This window comes from Rattus norvegicus, chromosome 7 (genome assembly GCF_021556685.1).
Source record: "Rattus norvegicus strain SHRSP/BbbUtx chromosome 7, alternate assembly SHRSP_T2T, whole genome shotgun sequence".
Classification (NCBI taxonomy): Eukaryota; Metazoa; Chordata; class Mammalia; order Rodentia; family Muridae; genus Rattus; species Rattus norvegicus.
In genome coordinates this window covers 99,258,204-99,283,073 of record NC_141540.1, presented here as the reverse complement: position 1 = coordinate 99,283,073, position 24,870 = coordinate 99,258,204, and the positions used below count along the sequence as shown (strand labels likewise).

Sequence of the window (24,870 nt, the reverse complement as noted above, 5' to 3'; positions counted from 1 at the left end):
CTCTTCTTCCAGTCCTCGAAACAGTCCCATTAACAAAGCACTGTCACTTGCTCCAGCCTATAGATGAGGAGGCACACAGGCAGTCACCTGTTTAAAACCAAGCAGGTATGAGCAGCCGTGCTGGCCTTTGAAGTCAACTTGTTGCAGAGTTCAGACTTTTATATTTACTACCAGAACAGCTTCTTTTTTATTATATAATGTACACACTTGAGTTCTTTAATTTCTGAAATGTGCTCACCCTAAATTTAAAAAACTACTCTGAATTAGAAATGTCCTTAAGGGATCTCTATACTGAAACTGGAATAGCATCAGAGAAATGCGTTTTTCATTCAGAAGAATCAAAGAGCTCATCTGGTGTGCCTCTCTTGGTCTGTGCCTTCACATGTCTTGGCAGCTCATCTCAGGAGATTCTTGTCAGTAAAACACCTTACCCTTTCTGTGTGATTTAAGAATGAATTGCAATTGGTTACCAATTCCCTACTGCATTAATAATTCACTTTTGAAAATAACCTTCCCCTTTGGCAGCTGTTTCGTATTTTCTCTCCTTATCCTTGTCTGTAATGGAGTGGTTGAATGTGGGGATACTAAAAAACACAACTGTGGAGCCCTAAGCAATGCTTCTCTGTGTCTGTCAGTAAAGTGCTTTTACTTTTCGTGAAACTAGTGGAAATTTTTGGCTTAAGCTTTTACTCAGAAGTTTTGCCAGTGGATGTTTTAATATATTTACATTATTTCTTAAGACTTTATAAGCTTATATGTACTATTAGCAGGAATAAGAACAGCAATAAAACTATTTCCACCTTTGGGGCTAGGTCAGTAGTTAGGAACACTGACTGCTCTCCCTAGAGGACTGGGATTCAATTCTTAGAACCTCCATGATTGCTCACAACTGTCTGTAACTCCAGGACCTGATACCCTCACACAGACATACATACAGGCAAAACACCAATGTAGGTATAAATAAATAAGTGAATTATTTCCACTTTCTAAAGTACTGTTGTTATTTTAGTAAAAGAAACAGTTGTAGTTTTTATTAATTTTTTCCAGTGTATTATGTACTCTTGTAAATATACCAAACATTTTAGACATTAGTTTGAATTTTCAGAGAATGATGAATTAAAAATTTTGTGTGTATATGATAGGGTCTCTCACTATGTAACTCTGGATAGGCTGGAAATTGTTATGTAGACCTGGCTGCCCTTGGGCTCATAGAGGTCTGACTGCCTCTGCTTCCCAAGGGCTGGGATTAAAGACACGAACTGCCATGGAGGGCAATTCTAATTTTTTGATTACACCATATTAATACTTGTGGAACCTTTTGCAGGTAGGGCATAGCTGGAGGAAGTGGGTTTCTGGGTTCTATATAGCCCAGCCAACCTTCCTGATGCTTTCTGGGTCCATTGATGTGTGAGCACTTTTCTTCATGTGCCTATAGCCATGAAAGCTGCCATGCCTTCCCTACCATGAAACTGTGACCCAAAATAAGTCCTTTTTTCCTTTAACCTGCTTCTATCACAGAGTTTGTCACAATAGCATTTTGTAATTTTATTGAAAATAATGTTACTGGATTGGTCTGAATAAGCAGATTTTTAAAACACCTTTAAATTTTGTGTTTCTGATCAGTATTGCATTTGATGCATATATATATATATGCATGCATGTGTATATATACACATATATATGTATATATACATATATATTAATTTCTATGAGGAAATAAGTTTTCTCCCAGAATTAAAAACTTTTTAAAAGCCAAGGCCTAAACTGTGGTAGTTAATAAGTCTAAGTAATATCGAGAATAATAAAATAATAGTTTATTTTTCTTTGTAGAAGACTGCTAGCTACTTTGGGACAATTTGCAATGATGGCCTGAGCCAAGTACCTCATTTGAAGGGATAACCTTCCGCTTTAAGGAACATAATGCTGAAGAAGCTATGGCAGGTATGTGCTTCCTCATTCAGAGATGGTAAAGCCCTATTCAGATGTACTCACTTAAGTGTCCACAATACTGTATTTGGCTACTGTTCTAAAAGCTGCCTATACTCAAGATCCCAGGGGATCCAATGCCCCCTTCTTGCTTCCATGAGCACTTACATACATGCAAGTGCATACAAACACACGCACATGCACACATGCACACATGCACACATACACATGTACACATGCAAACACAATCTTTAAAAAAAGACAGTGATTCTCTGTCTCTTTCTCTCTCTCTCTCTCTTTTTTAAAATGTTTTCCCTAAAACAGCAGCTGCAGGCTGGAGAGATGGCTCACTAGTGGTTAAGAGCATTTACTACAGCTGGCATAACAGCGTAAGTCTTTAATCCCAGTACTTGAGAGGCAGAGGCAGGTGTATCTCTCTGAGTTGGAGACTAGCCTGGTCTACACAGTGAGTTCTAGGACAGCCAGAGCTATGTATTGAGCCTGCCTCAAATGCCTCCCACCAAAAAAAGGAGCACTTACTTCTAGAGGTCTTCAGATGACCTGAGTTCAATTCCCAGCATCCGGACAGTGACTTACACCTACCTGTAACACCTGCTCCAGGAGATCAGATGCTACCTTCTGGCTTCCATGTGGAACCTGCCCCATGTGGAATACACTCACATTGAGACACACATATGCATACCTATGAATAAGAAATAAAAATTAATAATAGAAAACAACTGTGCAGACTAGGAGAGGGTGTCAGATGCCCCTGGAAGTAGTTACAGGTAGTTGTGAACTACCTGACATGGATGTGAAGAGCCAAACCTGAGGCCTCTGCAAGAACAGCAAGCACTCTTACCTGCAGAGCCACGTCTCTAGTCCCTCATCTTATTTAGGATTTTTCAAAGAAGACTTACTTACTTATTTTGTGTATTTATGTATGTATTTATTTAATGTACACTGTCGCTGTCTTCAGACACACCAGAAGAGGGTATCAGATCTCATTACAGATGGTTGTGAGCCACCATGTGGTTGCTGGGATTTGAACTCAGGACTTCTGGAAGGGCAGTCAGTGCTCTTAACCACTGAGCCATCTCTCCAGCCCTTATTTAGGATATTTGTAATTCATTTTTCAGCTAATGTTTGCCAAAGTCTGCCATGTATCTGACACTGCACCAGATGCTCTAGTAATGTGGCACTAAAACAAAGGAACATTGTCAGTGAAGGACCTTTAATGTGGGGAAATTGGTCTAAAATCTTACTGCTCTTTTGTTCATATTTAAAAGTCCAACCAGCTATGGTGGCACATGCCTTTAATCCTAGAACTTGGGAAGCAGAGATGGGTGGATCTCTAAGTTTAAGACCAGCCTGTTCTACATATCAAATTCAAGTATTACAAAGTGATATCTTTCTTAAAAATAAATAAATAAATAAAATAAAATATTCAGGGCCAGTGAAACGGCTGTCGTTTGTAAAGCCCGATGACCTAAGCTTCATCTCTGAGACTCACACTCTAGAAGGAGAGGAGCAACTCTTGTAAGTTGTCCTTCAACATTCACATATCTGATGTGGCATACATGACCACACACTGGAATTAAAGAAATGTAATTAAAAAATATCTTTAAAACATAAAAACTTGAAACTATACTGTAAATATACAGGATACTGATAATAGTGAATTATAATTATGCAAATTAGAATGTTATACTTTATGTATAACATTATATTAAACATACCAGTTTTTGAATATTTGGCTGTACTTTACATTCTGATATTTTTACCTAATTTTGGCTTTTACAGGTAATGTTAGGTGATATACTATAGACGTGAAATAATTCAATCCAGTTATTATTTTAAATATTTTTTTAAAAGTCAAATGAATATATGCACAGTGAAATAGATAATAGTTGCCTCGTTTTATAAATAGGGACTATAATGGACAGATGAATGAATTTCCAGTTTCTTAAAGAAAGATAGCCTTACTCAGAACAAAGCATTCTTGTGTGGAAGACACAGCATGCATCCTTGCAAAAAACTAGGAAGAACTGTCTGCAACAGACAAACACTTTTGGGTAACATTCACTTGTCAACAAGTCATGATAGAACTGGTTTATGCCACTCAGTGTAGTACCTCACCTTACAGTAGGTATATGCCAACTGGGCTGTTAATGTCCTAGAGACATTCTCCTCAAATATGGGACCAGAGTTTTCCGGCCAGAACCTGTCCTGCCTAGATTCTTTAGTCTTCGGCGTCATTAAGTTCCACTCTCTGACTTGAACAAAACCAGGCACAGCAATAGTCCCTTACCTTTCAGCCTTCGTTAGCATCAGCAAAGGGATCCTCTGTAATGAGTTCACCTTTGGTCACAGCTTTTAGATGCCTTCACTTTTGCCATATCCATTTCTGCTTGTAGTTTCTTTAATACTGAACTGCTTCTGGTTTTGACATTTTCTTAAGATTTATTTTTTAGGAAATGATTCTAAGTGCCAGTAATATTTGAAAAGCATTTAGATAGGTACACATTTATGTTGCCAAATTACTAATTTAATATTTTTAAGCCTTGGGCCATGCAAATGTTTACATTTTAAATGTGAAAATGCCATTAGAATATGAATGCTAATTTGCCTTTCTGCTTGTCTGTCTCTCTTGTTTAAGGACAGAGGATACTTTTTGTTTTAATTGGATCCCATTATTCTTTGCATATTATAAATATTTTGTGATCTTGGCTGGATTTTTTTTTTTTTACAAAATTTTTACTTTGAATACAAACATGTAAATAGAACCTTGATTCAGGGAATTATATGAGTGAAGACTCCTAGGGATTCTTCAGTGCACATATTTTTGCTTCTTAAGAACAGTTTTACTTAGTAGATACTAGATAAAAACTAACATGAATCTAACAAACTATAGCATCATATAAAATATCTTTTATTTGACCCATATTTGGTGTAAAATATTTATTTTATTCATATAAATCTTACCAAAATAACAAACATATTTTGTGGCTAAGTAGGCCATCATACTATTATCTGTTAATCATTTAATTTGAAATACAAGACAGCAAAAAAGAAAAAAGGCTTGGGGATTCAATACAGCTACCATTCTGTCTAATTTATATATATATTTTAATAACATTTAACATTTTAATTATAGACATAGAACTCAATAGCTTTAAACATTTTAAAATGTTTTTATTTTATTAATATGGGTGGTTTTTTTTGTATGTATGTTTTGTACCATGTGTACATCTGGTGACCAGAAAAGGGCATCAGATCCCCCAGGACAGGGGTACAAATGCTTGGGAGTCCTCATGTGGGTTTTGGGAATCAAATGTGGGTTCTCCAGGAGAGCAATCAGTGCTTTTAACTGCTGAGCCATTTCTCCATCCCAAATCTAACTAATTTTCTCTGTGAAAAAAGTACTTTTTAATATTTTGAAACTGTATTACATTGTGATAGTTTTTTACAGAGTAGAAGTCATGATTCTAAGTACAAATTGTCTGGTTGCAAGACCTATATTGTTTTCACTTCAATTTACTGCAAAAATAGTCCTTGGAAGATTTTTGTTTTCTTCCTTAGTTTCATGCTTAGTTTATAAATTAGACTTACACTATTTGTACATAAAGCTTATTTATTACTAGTGAAATTTAGATGATAGTAAATTTTTATCAAAGGCTGACTGTTTTATGGAATGCTTTAGGTTAAACAGGATCTTCATATTCTGATGACTAAGTGACTTTTATTTATATGGGCTTATTGCAAATAATCTGGAAAGCAGAGAACAGTGTTTTTAATAGTTCTTCCATAAGTGAGCACTCAAAGAAGTAAAATGCACACACACACACACACACACACATACACATACACACTAAAGGTTTTAAATTTTATGTGTATAATTGTTTTTGCCTGTATGTATGTATGTCTGTTTACCTCTTGCATGCCTGGTGCCCGTAGAAACTGTCACATCCCCTAGAATTGGAATTACAGATGGTTATGAGCCACCGTGTGGGTGCTAGAATTGAACTCCGGTCCTTTGGAATTTGGAAGAGCACCAGTTTTCTTTTAACTGCTGAGTTATCTCTCCAGACACCTCCTCCAACCTTTTTCAAGACAGGGTTTCATGTATCTTGGGCTCTTTCTATGAACAGGGATGACCTTGAATTATAACCCACACCTTCTAATTCCAGAGTGCTGGGATTACAGGTGTGCACCACTATACCTGTCTGGGAAAACAATTCAGGATTTTGATGTATGCAGGGCTATCTCTAGCTCCTTAAAGACTTTTTTCAAAAGTAAGTTTTAAACATTGCTGGGCCCTTAATTTGTTTTTGTGTTGGAGTCTAGAGATACAGTGGAAAGCCAAACACATTCTTTCTGACCCTAAAAGAAGAATTTGTGTAAGAACTTCCAACATTTTTATGCTGTGATGAAACAAATTTTGCTTTCATTGAGTCCTTCTGTAGAGAAATATTTTTGTAATTATTTCAGTGAACTGTGAATCATGAGTTGGTTGAGAAGCAGCTTATCCTCAGAAGAGCCAGAGTATAGATGGGTCTATAGAAACTGGCTTGGCCAGAGACGCGGTAGAGAACATGGGTGATTTTGAAGGCTCTTAGAACCAGATCCAAAACAAGGTCCTAAGATACACCTGCATATACCTGCTGAGGGATGGTTCCTGCCACCCTGAAAAACTTTATGTAACTTTGTTTTTTGCCTTAAGAAAAAAAAACAACTTGTTTCCAGCTTGAGTTAGGCATGTCCTGCAATCCTAACACTCAGAGTAAAGTAAGGTCAGGTGATTAAGGCAGGAGGATTTTACATTTGAGGACAGTCTGGGCTTTTATAACAAGACCCTGAGTCAACAAACAAAAAACTCAGTTTATTTAGTTGATCCTAGGTCAGAACTAACACTAACATAAAAATACACTTGTCTGTTTGCAATTTTTTTTTTCTTTTTTTCGGAGCTGGGGACCGAACCCAGGGCCTTGCGCTTGCTAGGCAAGCGCTCTACCACTGAGCTAAATCCCCAACCCCGGTCTGTTTGCAATTTTAAGTCTTCAAAATTATTGTTATATTTTACAGAAAAACAGTATCAAACAATAGTGAAGAAAATATATAAATATCATAAATATTCCATCTATAACATGAGAAGTCCATTTTAAAAATATTCATCTAGAGTTGGAGAGATGGCTTAGTGGTTAAGATCACTGACTGTCCTTTCAGAGATCCTGAGTTCAATTCCCAGCAAACACATGGTGACTCATAACCATCTGTAATGAGATCTGATGCCCTCTTCTGGTATGTCTGAAGACAGCTACAGTGTACTCACATATATCAAATAAATAAATCTTTAAAGAATATTCATCTAGTCTTTGTCTAAGAGTAAATATATGCCTCCTACTTATTATTTATATAATAAAAATTTTATTCAGATTTTAAAAAGCATACCATTGGATGAAATTCTTTCCATGTTCCCTGTTATTATCATTTTTAATGGCAGTATAACAACTGACTTAAGCTTTTAAAAACATTTATCTCTGGAACTGGATAGCTCAAAGGTTAAGAGCACTGGCTGCTCTTGGACCTGGGTTCAATTCTCAGTACCCATATAGTAGATCTCAGCTGCCTGTAACTTCTGTTCCAGGGGATCTGATGCCCTCTTCTGACTTCCACAGGGATCAGGCACACACATGTCAAACAGACATACATGCAAGCAAAACATTCATACAATAAAAATTTAATAAACTAAAACAAAAAAACCATATTTTTCTATAGACCCATGAACTGAAGTTTCCAAAAGTAATTATGTACAGTGCTTGATGTATTTAGACTTGTTTACTGTGTTTTAGGGCACAGTGTTGCAGGGTCTCGTGCATCTGACCTTTAATTACTTTCTATAGTAAATAGTGCAAGGCCCTGAAATTGGTTTTGGAGCCATTTTTAGTTAACTGTAAACAGAGGAGGAAATGTTTGTCACCTACAGTGACTTCTCTACAACAGCTTTCCTGTGTTCATGTTATTTCCTTTAGTGACAAGGGAGATTAATTGAGACCATACCATTTTGTATATATAACATGAAAAGTCTGGGATTTCAGGTAGACCACCATGCCTGCCCAGCTTTTAGAAATTTCTGGCTTGAACCCTGGTCTTCATGCTCCTGTGGCATATGCTTTATTACTGAGCAATATCTCCACCTATTATATATATGTGTATATATATTTTTTTCTTTAAATTGAGATAGGATTATGTGTAACCCCGGCTGGCCACACACTGGGTAGAAGAGACCCTGATTCTCCTCTCAAGTGCTGGGTTTACAAGCATGCACCCAGCTCCATAGTAGTGATTTTTATTTCTGATTTTTAATTCAAATTGTGCCTTGCCAGCTGATTAAGTTACTTTCAAAAAAATTACAATATGCAAATTCTATCTCTTAGTCTCCCAAAAGAATTTTTGAGAGAGTGGAAGACAGTTAATCTTTTTCTGCATATGAGCTGTGAAGAAAACACCTCATGTTTGCCTTTGAGGTACGTTATTCCTATTTCTCTAGAGAAGTCTTCTCTCCTGCTTTTCTAGAAGGTCCTTTGCTGTGCTTTTATATAGTTCTTGCCAATTCTCGTGTTATTGGTCAGAACTATTCCAAGTAATGTTTGACTGCCAGTTTCCCTTGCTGCTGGGCTAGTGACCGAGCAGAGGCCATCTATCCTAGTAACCTCTGCACGACGACACAGTGCAGGACTCATGGTCGACATTCCATATGTTGTTGTTGAATGACATTTTTGAAGAATTTTAGTTTTATAGGTGAGAAGACTTAGGATGAAGTTAAGTATCTTTTCCAGATACTTTACTGAGAGAACAACTCTAAACCCTGTAGTTTTATGCTGTCCCATACAACCTCTATGAAGTAATTAATTGGTGTCTGATTTTCTTCTTCCATGAAATGGGTCAGTTGTACTAAAATTCTGGTTTTCTACAAAATTATAACTTTAAGAGCCCTGAAGATTTTCGTTGTTGTTGTTGTTGTTGTTGTTGTTGTGTGTAGGTGGAAACTAGAGGATAACCTCAGCTGTTATTTCTCAGGTGCTGTCCACTTTGGTTTTTGAGGCCTGGAACTTGCTAAGTACCCTAGGCAGGATAGGGAGTTCCAGGGATCTGTTTGTCCCCGATCCCCACCCTGACTCCCCACCTCATGTGGAGTTAGAAGCACGCTATCATGTCTGGCTTTTTGCACTGTAGCTGTCTTTATGCACACCAGAAGAGGGCATCGGATCCCATTACAGATGGTTGTGAGCCACCATGTGGTTGCTGGGAATTGAACTCAGGACCTCTGGAAGAGCAGTCAGTGCTCTTAACTGCTGAGCCATCTCTCCAGCCCTCTCATACTTTCTAAAGAACTGTCTTTCTTACTTTTCTGTTGTTGCAACAAAACATGATGACCAAGGCAACGTATAAAAGAAGGCACTTAATTGGTAAGTTTGCACCAGCATGCTAAGTTGGATCTTTATTCAGTCCCAGAGTGGGAGAGTCCATGGCCATCATGGCCAGGGTCGGGTGGCAGGGGAGGGCAGGGATGGTACAGGAGCACTGGCTGAGAGCTTACATCATAGCCAAAATCATGAGGGCTAACTGGGCGTGGTGTGGGCTTTTCCCCCTTTTATTTTTGAGATTATAATATAATTACATAATTTCTTTCCTCTCTTCACTCCCACTAAATCTTCCCATATGCTCCTCCTTGCTCTTTCAAATTCATGGTCTCTCTTTTAGTTATAGCTATGTTTCTAAGTATATGTATATACATATACATATACACATACATATCTATCTATCTATATATACCTATATATAACCTTCTCAGTCTGAATAAGCCATTTGATATTAGAGAACTAACTGATGTGCTCTTCCCTAGAGAAACTATTTCTCCCACTCTCAGCATTCCTTAGTTGCCTATAAGTCTTTATGTAGGATTGATGTGTTTCCCTGTTATGGATCTTTGAGGAGAACCTACAACTATCACTTTATTAAACCAATGTAATGCCTAACTACATTCTGAGCATTTGTCCTTTTACCCACAGTTAAGGATAGTCCTCATTCCTCATCAAGGCATGGGCTTTATTTTTTAATTTTATTTTTAATCTTTATTTTTTAATTTTTAAAGATTTATTTTTATTTATGTGGATGTGTTTGTATTAGTATATGCTAATTTAGGGGTGGGGGAGTACCTGTGGAGGCCAGAAGAGGGTGTCAGGTCCCCTGGAGTTGAAGTTAACAGGTTGTGAGCCACCTGACAAGGGTGTTGGAAACTAAACTTAGGACTTCTAGAAGAGCAGCAGTCAGTCTTAGTGCTAAACCAAAGCCACCTTTCCAACTTCTCTCTTTAAAAAAAAAAGTCTCTTTTTTTAGTAACTTTAATTAGATTTAAGTATGCCTTTAAGGCCAATATTTTTAGAGGGAAAAGCATAACCTGGATATAGATTATAATATAGCATAAATATATTTTTCCTGACTATATTTAAACTTAAAAAGTCTGCTTAGGGGACTAAGCCACTACCCAAAGACTATACATGGACTGACCCTGGGCTCCAACCTCATAGGTAGCAATGAATAGCCTAGTAAGAGCACCAGTGGAAGGGGAAGCCCTTGGTCCTGCCAAGACTGAACCCCCAGTGAATGTGATTGTTGTGGGGAGGGTGGAAATGGAGGGAGGATGGGGAGGGGAACCATATATAGAAGGGGAGGGGTACAGGTTGGAGAGATGGCTCAGTGGTTAAGAGCACTGACTGCTCTTCCAGAGGTCATGAGTTCAATTCCCAGCAACCACATGGTGGCTCACAACCATCTGTAATAAGATCTGGTGCCCTCTTCTGACCTGCAGTCACATATGCAGGCAGAATGCTGTATATAAATAAATAAATAAATCTTAAAAAAAAAAAAAAGAAGGGGAGGGGGAGGGGTTAGGGGGATGTTGGCCCGGAAACTGGTAAGGGGAATAATAATTGAAATGTAAATAAGAAATACTCAAGTTAATAAAGAAAAAAAATAAAAAGCAACATTTCAAAATAAAAAAGTCTGCTTAGCTCTAGGGCTGGCAATATGAGTCACTTGCTGCCAGGCCTGATGATCTGAAAGACACAATCAATTCTTGCAGATTGTCTTCTGATGTCCACAAGTGCACACGGATGTAAAAATAAAGGCACATTGGTTACATCTGCCTAAATTTTTTTTTTAAAGATTTATTTATTTATATGTAAGTACATTGTAGCTGTCTTCATCAATACCTGAAGAGGGCATCGGATCTCTTTACAGATGGTTGTGAGCCACCATGTGGTTGCTGGGAATTGAACTCAGGACCTCTGGAAGAGCAGTCAGTCCGCTTAACCACTGAGCCATCTCTCCAGCCCCCCTAAATTTTTACTTACCAAGTTGAATTAGTAAGCTGATAGGAAAAGAAGTAAAAGTAATAATTTGATGTCCTGTCTTTATATGCTATATATGGTTAAAAAATAAAAAGTTAACACAAAAAGTTTAATCTTGGGCTGGAGAGATGGCTCAGCGGTTAAGAGCACCCAACTGCTCTTCCAGAGGTCCGGAGTTCAATTCCCAGCAACCACATGGTGGCTCACAACTATCTGTAAAGAGATCTGATGCCCTCTTCTGGTGTGTCTGAAGACAGCTATAGTGTACTTATATATAATAAATGAATAAATCTTAAAAAAAAGTTTAATCTTTTTCTGAAGAGGCAGAAAGGTAAAGAGGCCTGGGCTACTCAGTCACTCTTCTGCAACTCTGAAGGCTGCTTGCTCTACTCCTAGATTCCCTGGGTTCTACTTCTCCCTTCACATTCTGGGACTTGCTCAGGCCGGCCTCAAACTTTCAACCTTCCTGTATCAGCATGGAAAGTCACACTGAATTCACTCTAGATTGGTTTCAGATAACGCAGCACAGCTGTGGTATAGTGAGATGGTTTGGATGAAACTGATTCATTGTTTTGAAGGTATTTTAAGTTTGCAAAACACAGTTTTTTAAAAACACCTCTTAGAACTCCTAGAAGTAGAGGTAGGGTCCTGGGATCCGGGACTTTTGGCAGGACATAGTTCAGCCTTTATCTCCTTCAATCAGCTAGCTACTCTCCATTTCTCTCCTTTTAAAAATGTGTTCATTCTCATATATTCCATTGTACATGGCAATGGGCTTCATAAGACATTTTCATATTCTTATATTAAGTAATTTGAGCATATTCACCCCTCCTATTCTTTCTCCCTGCCACCTGCTGTTCTTCACATTCATTCTCCCACTTAGCTTTGATTCTATTTCATGTCCTATATAAACATACACTTTTATGTGTCTGTATAAAACTGAGGAGCCACTAAGATCTAAAACATGAGATATTGTCTTTCTGAGGTTGATTTTTTCTTTTAAGATGATCATCTTTAGTAGCACACATTCATAAACACAATTTCACTTAACATTTGGCTTTTCAGAGTAATTTTATTTGAAGAAAGGGCTCCCTTTCTTAAAACATCAAGTTTGAAAACTACTACTTTTAGGTAGTTTCAGAAAACAAACCTCTCTGTCTTTGATTTCTAGCTGTTAGTATATCCTTGTTAAGATAGCTTCTTTCAGATGCAGGAGAATCGAGTCATAAGATAGCTTATTTTCCCTCCATCAGCAATACCCTCACTGCTCATGCATTGCCCTTCCACTTGGTTGGAGGATTCTCTGCCTGTTGCTTCTCTTTTTTATGGTGCTGGAGATTGAATCCAGAGTATTATTAATACCCCGAACTCTGAGAATCCCTGTTTTTAATGATAATGAGCTATCAAATATTTTCGTGATCGACAGTTTGAAATACCAATGATTCCTGTTTGATTAGAAAATGATACTAGTTCACAACAGCTAAATAGGTTTGAATTTCAGAGATTTCTTTATAGTTGCTTACAAATAAAAACACATTTTAAAATGGTACTTTCACAATACATGTCATTATACTTTATTCTCATTCATATCTCCCTCTCACGGTACTTCCCCCGTCTCCTATCCAAATACCCTTACCTTACGCTTTCCCATACACAGATTCTACTACCCTTTCTCCTCCTTTCCCTTAAGAGCCTGTCTTCCGGGACTGGAGAGATGGCTCAGCGGTTAAGAGCACTGTCTGCTCTTCCAGAGGTCCTGAGTTCAATTCCCAGCAACTACACGGTGGCTCACAACCATCTATAGTCAGGTCTGGTGCCCTCTTCTGGCCTGCAGCCATACATGCAGACAGAAAGCTGTATGACGTGTACAGAATGAATAAATAAATGTTAAAAAAATCTTTAAAAAAAAAAAGGGCTGGAGAGATAGCTCAGCGGTTAAGAGCACCGACTGCTCTTTCAGAGGTCCTGAGTTCAATTCCCAGTAACCACATGGTGGCTCACAACCATCTGTCATGGGATATGATGCTCTCTTCTGGTGTGTCTGAGGATGGCTGCAGTGTACTCACATAAATAAAAAATAAATCTTAAAAAAAAAAAAGCCTGTCTTCCTACTCACAGTTCCATTTACACTTTCATGACATACCAACATCCCTACCCCTATGTATGTATACACACACATACACACACAATTCTTTAAATCCTGATTCTATATCTGGGAGAACATGTGCAGTATTTGTAACTCTGGCTTACTTCACATGACTTACAGATCTGTACAATATCTTTCAAGTGTCATGATTTTATTTTCTTCAGATTCATTTATATTTTATATGTACTAGTGTTTTGCCTGCATGTATGTCTGTGCACTACATGTATACCATGGCCACAGAGGTCAGAAAAGGGCCTTGGTCTCTGGAACTGAAGTTACAGATGGTTGTGAGCCACCATGTGCATACTGGGAACTGAACTTAGGTCCTCTGGAAGAGCCGTCAGACTCTTAACCACTGAGCCACCTCTCCAGCCTGTGATTTCATTTTTAAGAGTAGAGGTTTGGACTATTAATACTAATACTAATACTAATATTAATACTAATAACAAGCTGATGTTGTTTGTTAGGGTGTTTAATACAGATTTCCATGTGTTGCTTAAGTCTGTCAAATGAATATGTGGTTGCATCTGATGATCAGATGTATAGTCTAAGCACCTTTAAATCAGGGCATCACTGTTAATGCAGCTTCATAGAAGGTCCTTGATGTGGACTCCTCTTCCTTCAGTTATGACAGGGATGATTCCAGTATATGAAAAATCACTTGAAATTATGGTGGCAAGTAAGGGTGGTCACTAATTATATTTATTTGAATTTGGTTAGACTTTACAAACACATAGACCTTGACTTAGCCTTAAAATTTTACTTTAAATATTTTGACTGCAAATATATTAGAATGTATTTTTAAAAGTTTTAAAGTTTATTGAGCTATAATTCATATACCATAAGATCCACCCATTTCAGGTGTAAAATTCAGTGGCTTTCAAGTGTATATGTGGATGTCTAGTATCAATATTGTGAGTTCAGCTACAGTTGACTGTAACGATCTGTTCTGACCCAGTTGGGTTTGGTGGAACTACTTCCCTATTCCTGTCCATCCAGCTTAATTGACAGTTAGTAACTACCTGCTTTAGTACTGACTTACTGTTTGCACTGTCAATCAAACATGAATGAGAGGTCAGCCGGAGAAGCTCAGCTGGGAAAATGTTAGACTGAAGATACTGAGGTCCTTTGCTTTGTCCAGAGTTTTGGAGACTGCTTTATCATAATAAAGTTGTTACTGGAAATGGGGTGGGAGGCAACAGGACAACAGTTCCTTTAATAAAGAGACCACACGTATGAAGGTGTAGGTAAGGATTAGGAACAGAAATGTTAGCAGTGGTCTGCTACAATACGGTTAGCATTAGATTAGAAAATAAAAAGGAGAGGCGACTTATAATGCAGAAAGATATTATATCAACTGTACAAGAGATCTGGAATCTCAGCCTGAGTTAAACTTTATAAATATATCAAGTATCCCTGGAATGACAGGATAAGGAAGGAGGAGGAAGAAGATGTCAGGAGATGAAGTAGAAAAGTGAGGTTGGGGTCAGAGAGTGAAGGGAAGTGTATATGCCTTAAGGAGCTTCAACTCTGTTCTTTCAGCATTTGAGCCCAGAGAGTAGATAAGAAAGAAGACCTAGGTGATGGTTAAACTTCATATACATGTCACTGTGACTGTGTTTATAGTTCCTTCCTTGCTAACAGAGTGTTGTTACTGTAGACTGGAAAAAGTGTGCTTGCCATAGCAGGCTCCTTTCTACTATCTAGCTAACTGAAAGATCTAAATAAACACACATGGGATGACCCCTAAGTATAATATGATCTTCAATGTGTTGACTCAGAGATAGAAATCTATTTAGAATCTTAGAGTTCCTGATTCAGAGTATATATCTGTATAACTGACCTATGCCACAGCTTAACATAAGTAAAGTATAATAACATAATCTGATTAAAATCATAGTCACACATTTTAAATTTATTCCAATGTAGGTGATTGGAGTTGTGCTTCATACATTTCAGCAGTTCAGCAGTGTTTTATCTGCCAACTAAGCTTTTTACTTGAGTGCACCATGGAGACGCTACTAATGAGACTTGTTGAGCACAAAAGTGGACTTGAAGAGCCAGAAGCCACTGTTTTCCAATGAAGGATTCCAAACAGTTTTAAGCCTCAGTGCTTTTAAATCACCAGAGATTCCCTCCCTGCCCCTAAAATCAAAATGGCAAGCAGACGAAAATCAACAACACCTTGCATGGTCCTTGCCAGTGAGCAGGATCCAGATCTTGAGTTGATATCGGATTTGGAAGAAGGCCCTCCCGTCCTTACACCCGTAGAAAATGCTAGAGCAGAGAGTGTCTCCAGCGATGAAGAAGTTCACGAATCTGTGGATTCTGACAATCAGCAAAATAAGAAAGTGGAAGGGGGCTATGAATGTAAATACTGTACTTTTCAAACTCCAGATCTAAATATGTTTACTTTCCATGTAGATTCAGAACATCCCAATGTTGTGCTGAATTCATCCTATGTTTGTGTTGAATGCAATTTTCTTACCAAAAGGTATGATGCACTTTCTGAGCATAATCTGAAATACCACCCAGGAGAAGAAAATTTCAAACTGACTATGGTGAAGCGGAATAACCAGACAATCTTTGAACAGACAATAAATGATCTGACTTTTGATGGCAGTTTTGTTAAAGAGGAGAATACAGAACAAGGAGAATCCATAGATGTTTCTTCTTCGGGAATCTCCATTAGTAAAACTCCCATTATGAAAATGATGAAAAATAAGGTAGAAAACAAACGGATTACAGTTCACCATAACTCAGCTGAGGGCACTTCTGAAGAGAAAGAGAATGGAGTAAAAGCAAGCCGGGAAGAAAATGCAGAAAATACGAGTTCTTCAGCTTCAGAATCTAACACAAGTACTTCCACTGTCAACCGAGTGCATCCCAGTCCTGCAGGCACAGTGGTGACCCCCACAGCTGTTCTTCCTGGGCTAGCACAGGTGATAACTGCAGTCTCCGCTCAACAGAACTCAAACTTGGTCCCTAAGGTCTTAATCCCTGTTAATAGCATTCCAACCTACAATGCTGCATTGGATAACAATCCTCTTCTACTTAACACCTACAACAAATTCCCTTATCCTACAATGTCAGAAATTACAGTTCTTTCTGCTCAAGCAAAATATACAGAGGAACAGATCAAGATCTGGTTTTCAGCCCAACGTTTAAAGCATGGGGTTAGTTGGACTCCTGAAGAAGTAGAGGAGGCAAGAAGAAAACAATTCAATGGAACAGTGCATACTGTACCTCAGACCATAACTGTTATTCCTACACACATTTCCACAGGAAGTAATGGGTTACCATCTATTTTACAAACATGCCAAATAGTTGGTCAGCCAGGTCTGGTCCTTACTCAAGTAGCTGGAGCAAACACCTTGCCAGTAACGGCTCCCATTGCTCTGACAGTGGCAGGGGTTCCAAATCAAACAAATGTACAAAAGAGTCAAGTGCCTGCTGCTCAGCCTGCTGCAGAAACAAAGCCAGCCACAGCAGCAGTTCCATCATCGCCAAGTGTCAGGCCTGAAGCTGCACTAGTGAACCCAGATTCATTTGGTATTCGGGCCAAAAAGACTAAGGAACAGCTGGCAGAACTGAAAGTTAGCTACCTTAAAAACCAGTTTCCCCACGACTCAGAGATCATCAGGCTTATGAAAATAACAGGCCTTACCAAAGGCGAGATTAAAAAATGGTTTAGTGATACAAGGTACAACCAGAGAAATTCAAAGAGTAACCAGTGCTTACATCTCAATAACGACTCCTCTGCCACTATCATCATAGACTCCAGTGATGAAACCCCAGAACCCCCAGCTGCAGCTGCGTCACAGCCGAAACAGTCCTGGAATCCCTTTCCTGACTTTGCTCCCCAGAAGTTTAAAGAGAAAACTGCAGAGCAACTTCGTGTCCTTCAGGCAAGTTTTCTCAACAGTTCTGTACTTACAGATGAAGAATTAAATAGGTTAAGAGCGCAAACCAAACTTACTAGAAGAGAAATTGATGCTTGGTTTACAGAGAAAAATAAAACAAAAGCTTTAAAGGATGAGAAAGTAGAAGTAGATGAAAGTAATGTAGGTAGTTCCAAAGAAGAACCTGGAGAAAATTCTCCTGGAGACGAAGCCGTTGCACCTAAGTCAGCAGGGACAGGCAAGATATGTAAGAAGACACCAGAGCAACTGCACATGCTTAAAAGTGCATTTGTCCGAACACAGTGGCCGTCACCAGAAGAGTATGACAAGCTGGCTGAAGAAAGTGGGCTTGCCAGAACAGACATAGTTAGTTGGTTTGGAGATACCCGTTATGCTTGGAAGAATGGGAACTTGAAATGGTACTACTACTATCAAAGCTCCAATTCAAGTAGTTTGAATGGTCTGTCCTCCCTTAGGAAAAGAGGGAGAGGCAGACCCAAAGGACGAGGCAGAGGCAGACCACGTGGGCGGCCCAGAGGAGGAAAAAGAATGAACACCTGGGACAGGGTACCGTCGCTCATAAAGTTTAAAACTGGAACAGCAATACTTAAAGATTATTACCTGAAGCACAAATTTCTTAATGAGCAAGACCTTGATGAACTTGTCAACAGATCACACATGGGTTACGAGCAGGTCAGAGAGTGGTTTGCAGAAAGACAAAGAAGATCTGAGTTAGGTATAGAATTATTTGAGGAAAATGAGGAGGAAGATGAGGTTATTGATGATCAGGAAGAAGATGAAGAAGAAACAGATGATAGTGACACTTGGGAACCCCCACGACATGTGAAGCGGAAGCTTTCTAAATCGGATGACTGAAATGTAAGTGTTTAGCCTTCGTATTTATCATCATATACATGTGTTAACAGCCATCTTATTAGTTTACTCATCTTCGTGTTAGTGTGGGTATGTGTGCGCATGCGTGTGTTTATGCGTGCGTGTGTAGGCCAGAGGCTGATACTGTCTTCCTCTATTGCTCTCTGCCATACTTTTTGAAACAGCATCTCTCTGAACATGGAGCTCACTGATTTAGTGATACTAGGTGTCCAGGGAACTCCAAAAGCTCCAAGGATCCACCTATCTCTACATCTTCAGTAGGAATGTAGGTGTGTACTACTGTGCCTGGCTCTTATGAGGGGTATTGGATATGAACTCAGGTTTGCATGTTTTTATGTAAGCATTTTAGTGACCTGAGCCATCTCCCTAGCCCTTATCTTCACTTTTACTAATTTTTTTAATACTTGTTTTTCTAATAAGAGGACCAGCTGCCACTAGTCATGACATGTATTATTATGATTTGTAGCTTGATGATTATATAGGGTTTACTGTTCTAATGTCCCTTTAATTATTTATTTTCCATACAAAAATTTTTCATTTGTTTCAAAGAAAAGTAAGAAGGGAAACAGAAAACAAACAGTAAAGGTAACTAAAAGGTATTTCTTGTAACCTTCTCTCTCTACTAAAGCTTCATTTTCGACTATGTAAGGAAACAATTAAAAAATAAAACAAAACTAAAACTAAGGGCAAGTATACTGAAGGGAGAGACCACAGCACAAGGACTGATGTATTCAAGGAAACTGAAATAAAAGTAGATGCTTTTTTCTCCATTGTTTTCCCCCAAAATGTCATCAGACTTTTGCTAGAGTTTAAGATGCATTGTGCACTCAATGTCATTTTCTGTTAAAAGACCAAGGCCTATTCTAGGTCCTCTCACCAGTGCTTAGGTGGCATCTGTTTTTGAGTAACTACAATACAATTTTTTTGTTATAAAGATCAAGAGGCAGATAACAGGTTTGATATTTAATATAAATTAACTCAGTCACCTAAAATATCTTTTGCTCTTTGGGATAAGATAAACCTCCTATAGTATAAGTACTATGTTTGGTTAAAAAAAATTTCCTGCTGGATGTGGCTTCTTATTCCCATAATCCTAACATTAAGAAACTGAAGCAGGAAGATTTCAAGTTCGAGGCTAGCCTGGGCTATGCAGCAAGATCCTCTCTTAAAACAATATAAAATCTCAGGGTTGGGGGTTTAGCTCAGTGGTAGAACACTTGCCTAGCAAGCACAAGGCCCTGGGTTCGGTCCCCAGCTCCGAAAAAAAAAAAATCTCCATAGTACAAACGAATATGGTTTAAATTTGAAAAGGTTTGGCATGTTCCTTAATAGATCGTAGATTAAATTAAAATGTGACTGTAGTTGCAGATAGTTACCTGAAGTTAGGCCTTCAGTTCTTTGTGAGTTTGAATATTGGGAGTGAGCTAGGGGATTGCTTATGCCAGGCAAGCACTCTACCACTACGCTACATTCTCAGCCCAGCACTTCAATTCTTAATTCTTTTGGAATTCAGGAACATGGTTTTATTCTTTTCTGTTCTTTGTTTTGGAAATATTCCAGAATAAAAACACGCTGCTTTGAATACAGTTTAGTTGTTATGAAATGGCTGTGTTTGTCTCTCTGTAGCTCGATAGCATTTGTGAGAAATTGCTGTTGTGTTTTCAATCACTGAGTGAGGGAAGGGCACAAACTCTCTATTATTTTGTACCTGAGCATAGGTACTTATTTCCTTGACTTCTTTCCTCTCTGACCTACATGCATGCTCTCTTATTCCACCCAGTATTTTCTTAATCCCCAGGAGGTATCTTCCTGGTTTGTTTATTTTAGCAATTATTTATAGAAATAAAGACTACACACTAGTCTCACTTATTAACAGTTCTTTTTCCAGTTTCTTTTCACCAACATTGCTAAGAGAAATCAGATGGACTAAAGCTTCACTTTATTTACATCAGTAGTCTAAGCCTCACTGCAGGTCAGAGAGTATCATGTCATCATTTTAAGTCACAAGAAGCTCAAGAGTTTTATAGCATTATCCTGAAATCTAGCCCTCCACTTCCTTATGTCAGAGACTTCACCACAGGCTTTGTTCTGACCCAGATGCATAAAATATTTGTAGCAGGCTTTTTTTTTAATTGCTAAACACAAAAACATGTCTTCCGCCAAGATTAAATCAATGAGTTTGTTGCTGCAGTGAATTGTTGCAGCCTTTCTAGTCATTTTCTAGAGAATTGTAATCATCTAAAAATAGGTGAAATTTTCCATACTGTTTACTTGGGTCTGACTTTCACTTATATAATAACATGGTTACAGATATTGATTATGGTCATAAAATTTGCATAAATCTAGTTTTACGAGTTTATATTGTATGTAGTATATGTGTCCTTTACTTTTAAAACACATAGAAGCCAGAACTGGGAAAGAAGTTCAGGAGATAAAACGTTTGCCTGAGTTCAGACCCCAGCACACATTCTGTAGGCACAGTACTAGTAACCCCTGCACTGAGGAGAGATGGTGGAGAGAGATGTACACCTGGAGCTCACTGGCCAGCCAGGATAGCTGCTTCAGAGTTTTGCTGGCTTGTCTCTGAAACTAAGGCAAGAAGCAGCTGAAGAACATCCCCTGACACCTACCAATGGCTGACACACGTGCATGAGGCATGTGCAACCCTCCCATGAACCTATGCACTGCATATAGCTCATATATATAGTTTAAGAAATACTTGAAAATGTAAAATTATAAAACATATCAATTGGGGTTGGGGATTTGGCTCAGTGGTAGAGCGCTTGTCTAGCAAGCACAAGGCCCTGGGTTTGGTCCCCAGCTCTGAAAAAAAAAGAAAAGAAAAAAAACATATCAATTAGCATGTTATAATTCATTTAAGAAAATAATTCTCACAAGATTATTCATCATATATTTCCTCGTAAAAATTTTATTTAAACATGATTTAGCTTATAAAAATACCCTAACCTTTCCAAAATATTGCAACTGGGCAAAGCCACAGAAGACAGATAAAAAGTAATTCCTCTTTTACAACCAGAAGTCATTGTTTAATATGAACTTTGATGAGTATACAAAGGAGTATGATAAAAAAGATACTACAGAACACAAAGTAAATATAACTTTTGCACAAGCTACCCTTGAGTACAAGCAGAAATACTATAGATTGTTAGATTTCATGTTACAAATACTGACAATGAAATATCTTCCTACTAATAATTTTATAAATGATTACAGAAAGGCGTATGTCTAAAAGCAAATGTGGCACATGAGGAACATATACAAGTTTACACAAACTGCACTGTGAGGTGTGTGTGGTAAGTGATCTCACTGTTAAAGAGAATGCAGAATGCATTTGTGGTTAACTGGTTATTTTTATTCTAAAAGCAAAAATTAAAATATGGCTGTCTTTAAAGTTTCAGGGTTTTGTTTGTTTTTCTTTTATAGCTACTTAAAATTCTGAAGGAGAATAAGTTCTTCAATTCAAGATGTCTGAATTACTGTGAATGGGCCCAACCAATCCTTGATGACACTGAGAATGCTTTGGGGCATACATACTTTCAAAACAGAATCCAATATCCAAAAGAAATGGAGCTCCATGTTGTGCCAAAGTCAAACTGCTGCAGTCGGGGGCGGTTCTGCAATGTAAATAGAGCGCTAATTAAAACAAACAGACTGTAAAAGTGAAATTTTATTCTGACAGGATGCAAACCTTGTGAATCTTTGACTTTCTAAGGGGTTAATGACCACTAGAGCTTGTCCTCACCTCGACTCCAGCATACAGCTCTGTAAGACAGGCTGTATTACCTGTATTCTTTGACATGTGATTAAGCTTACAGCTTTGAGTGACCAAACATTTTACAGAGTAAAAGTTGTTAGAAATGGGAGAGGAGAACCAAACCCTACTTTCTGTGTCTTATTTTTCAGGCCCTCACCAAATTAAAAGTTGTACATGGGCTTACACAGTTTGCAGTGTAAAAGCAGCCTGTGCCTGTTATGTTAGGACAGAAAGACCTGTGGCTTGCTGGCCTTTATGACGAGACCCTCCACTGAACACTCATATAAACCAGTTTCTACTTGTGCACTTGTGGGGCTTCTCTTTGTCAGAATCCGATTTGCTTTTTACTAAGCTGAAGATACTACCCCAGCAGGAGAAGGAACTCAGTAGGGAACACTCTAAACATGTTCCAAACATGTGAGAGTCCATAGTGAAATACATGTGGTGTGTTCTCACCGGCGTGGGACTCAGGAAGGCCAGACAGTCTCAGGTTGGATTTTGCAGGAATTACCTTTTCATGAAGTTGTACCTTATGTAACAATTTCAGTGAACAGAGGGGAAAAAAAATTGGAACCTAGCAAGTTAAAAATTTCCTTTTGATGTAAGAATCAGGGCGTGTTAGCGGTAACTGTGCTGCAGCAGAAGACAGAGTTCCTACTGACTTGTAACAGACTGGTGCTGACGTTCGTGCTGGGAAGGACCCTTTCTGTTGTGATCATAGGACCACTTTTCAAACTGTGCTTTCCTCACAGAACAAAATTTTTAGTTTTATTAGATTTGGATTTAAAATTTTTTTGAATGATCACACATAGTGGGTTTGGCCAGTTCATCTTTTTCTAACTTAATGAATAATAAATACTAAGCTCTTGGTTTAATGTTTGTCAGCTAATGAGAGATGTTATGAAAAAGCCTTGAATATGCATGCTGCTTTCATTTTTATAAACTTTTTATTTTTTAACTATAGCTTTATTAGCAATTCCCAAATGCTGCAATTTGCTGATTTCTTCACTCAGACAGCTGGCTTTGTGGGCGGCTTTTTCATACTACTGTTAACTTTTTGAAAACGAAGTGATGTAAAGACTGTAACAATTGAATGCACTAAGCTGTTTTTCTTTTACACATTTAAAAACTTCTTAAAGTACTCTGTATTATAATGATTAAATTGCTCCCTTTTTAAAACCATTGCTAATGTGGTCTGAGTTTTATTTGACAGTAATTTTAATGTTCTCAAGATCCAATCCTTGAAATGTCAAGGATTGGAGATGAAGGATTTGAATATATTTACATTACGTTTCTTTTGTGCTATGCTAACTTTGTATAGCTGCAAATAACTTCGTGATTTTCCCATCTCTCTGGTAGGCTGGGTGAAAGTCTGCTCTGATGTTTGCTAGCTTTTAAATAAATTTATTTGACAGTGCGAAAGAGCCTTTTTTCCTGGTTGACTATGTCTTTGAATACAAAATAAAAGTTAGCAATAATGAGCACTTTTGAGTGATTTTTTTCTATTGAGCCAGTTTTTTTTTAAATGTGGTAAAATATGCATAGTAGTTGCTGTTATAATTTTAAGTGTACAGTTTAATGGCACTAAATTATATTCACAGTGTTACACAACCATCACTGTAATTTCCCAAACTTTTTCATCACCCCATACAGAAATTTGTAACCATTAAGCAATAACTCCATATCCTTACTGTTGGTAACCTCTGGTCTACTTCCTGGCCTATGAATTTGCCTCCTCTTGATATTTCAAGTGAGTGGAAACACACAGGCTTTCCTTCTTCTTCTTCTTTTTTTTTTTTTTGGAGCTGAGGACTGAACCCAGGGCCTTGTGCTTGCTAGGCAAGCGCTCTACCACTGAGCTAAATCCCCAACCCCCAGGCTTTCCTTCTGTGTCTACCTTACTTCACTTGGCCTAATGCTTTCAAGGTCATCCATGTTGTAATGTATATCATAATGTTCCCTTTTGATGACTGAATCATAGTTCATCGCATAGTAATTTTTGACTATCCCCTCATCTGTTGATGGACACTTGGGATGTTTCCCTCTTCAGGTTCTTGTGACTAATGTTGCAATGCTTAACTCTGGCCTGTAAGTCTTTTTGAGTCCCTGTTTTTAGTTCTTTAGTTATTACATTTTGGAGTAGTACTCTTATTTATATGATGAATTCTATGTTTAATATTTTTAAGATAAAAATTTAAGTCCATCCCAGACTGGTAATCCAACTTACTGTATTACTCAGGCTTGCTTTGAACCCACAATCCTTTTTTTTTTTTTAACATTCTTTTCTTTTATTGGATTTTTTTATTTACATTTCAAATGTTATCCCCTTTCCGGGTTTTCCCTCCAGAAACCTGCGATCTCCCCCTGCTTCTATGAGGGTGCTGCCCCTCCTACCTCCCTGCCTTGGCATTCCCCTACACTGGGGCATCGAGCCTTGACAGGATCAAAGGCCTTTCCTCCCATTGATGCCCTATCCTCTGCTACATATGCGGCTGGAGCCATAGGTCCGTCCCTGTGTACTCTTGGGATGGTCATTTAGTCCCTGAGAGCTCTGAACGGTCTGATTGGTTGATATTGTTGTTCTTTCCTATGAGGTTGCAAACCCCTTCAGTTCCTTCAGTCCTTTAACTCTTCCACTGGGGACCCGTTCTCAGTTCAGTAGTTGGCTGTGAGCATCCGCCCCTGTATTTGTCATGCTCTGGCAGAGCCTCTCAGGAGACATCCATATCAGGCTCCTGTCAGCAAGCACTTCTTGGCATACGCAATGTTGTCTTGGTTTGGTGGCTGTATATGGGATGGATCGCCAGATTGGGC

At 38.3% G+C, this 24,870-nt stretch overlaps 1 protein-coding gene across 5 annotated transcripts in view; it reads left to right on the top strand.

The window, feature by feature from the left end:
* The window catches only part of Zhx1 (zinc fingers and homeoboxes 1), a 28,105-nt gene extending 4,867 nt beyond the window's left edge, over positions 1-23,238 (top strand). The window contains exons 2-5 of one of the 5 annotated variants that reach the window (XR_015623773.1): positions 1,831-1,941; positions 15,415-18,266; positions 21,516-21,595; positions 21,726-23,238. Coding sequence is in view for 4 of the 5 variants with exons in the window: in XM_087555652.1 (XP_087411778.1) it covers positions 15,642-18,263 (2,622 nt within the window). In the remaining variant the exon portion in view is untranslated. Of the gene's footprint in view, positions 1-1,830; positions 1,942-8,363; positions 8,454-9,367; positions 9,396-15,414; positions 18,267-21,515; positions 21,596-21,725 lie in introns of all 5 variants that reach the window. The other 4 variants (XM_087555652.1, XM_087555651.1, NM_133620.2 and 1 more) reach the window with 4 other exon arrangements.
* Positions 23,239-24,870: the final 1,632 nt, after the last annotated feature.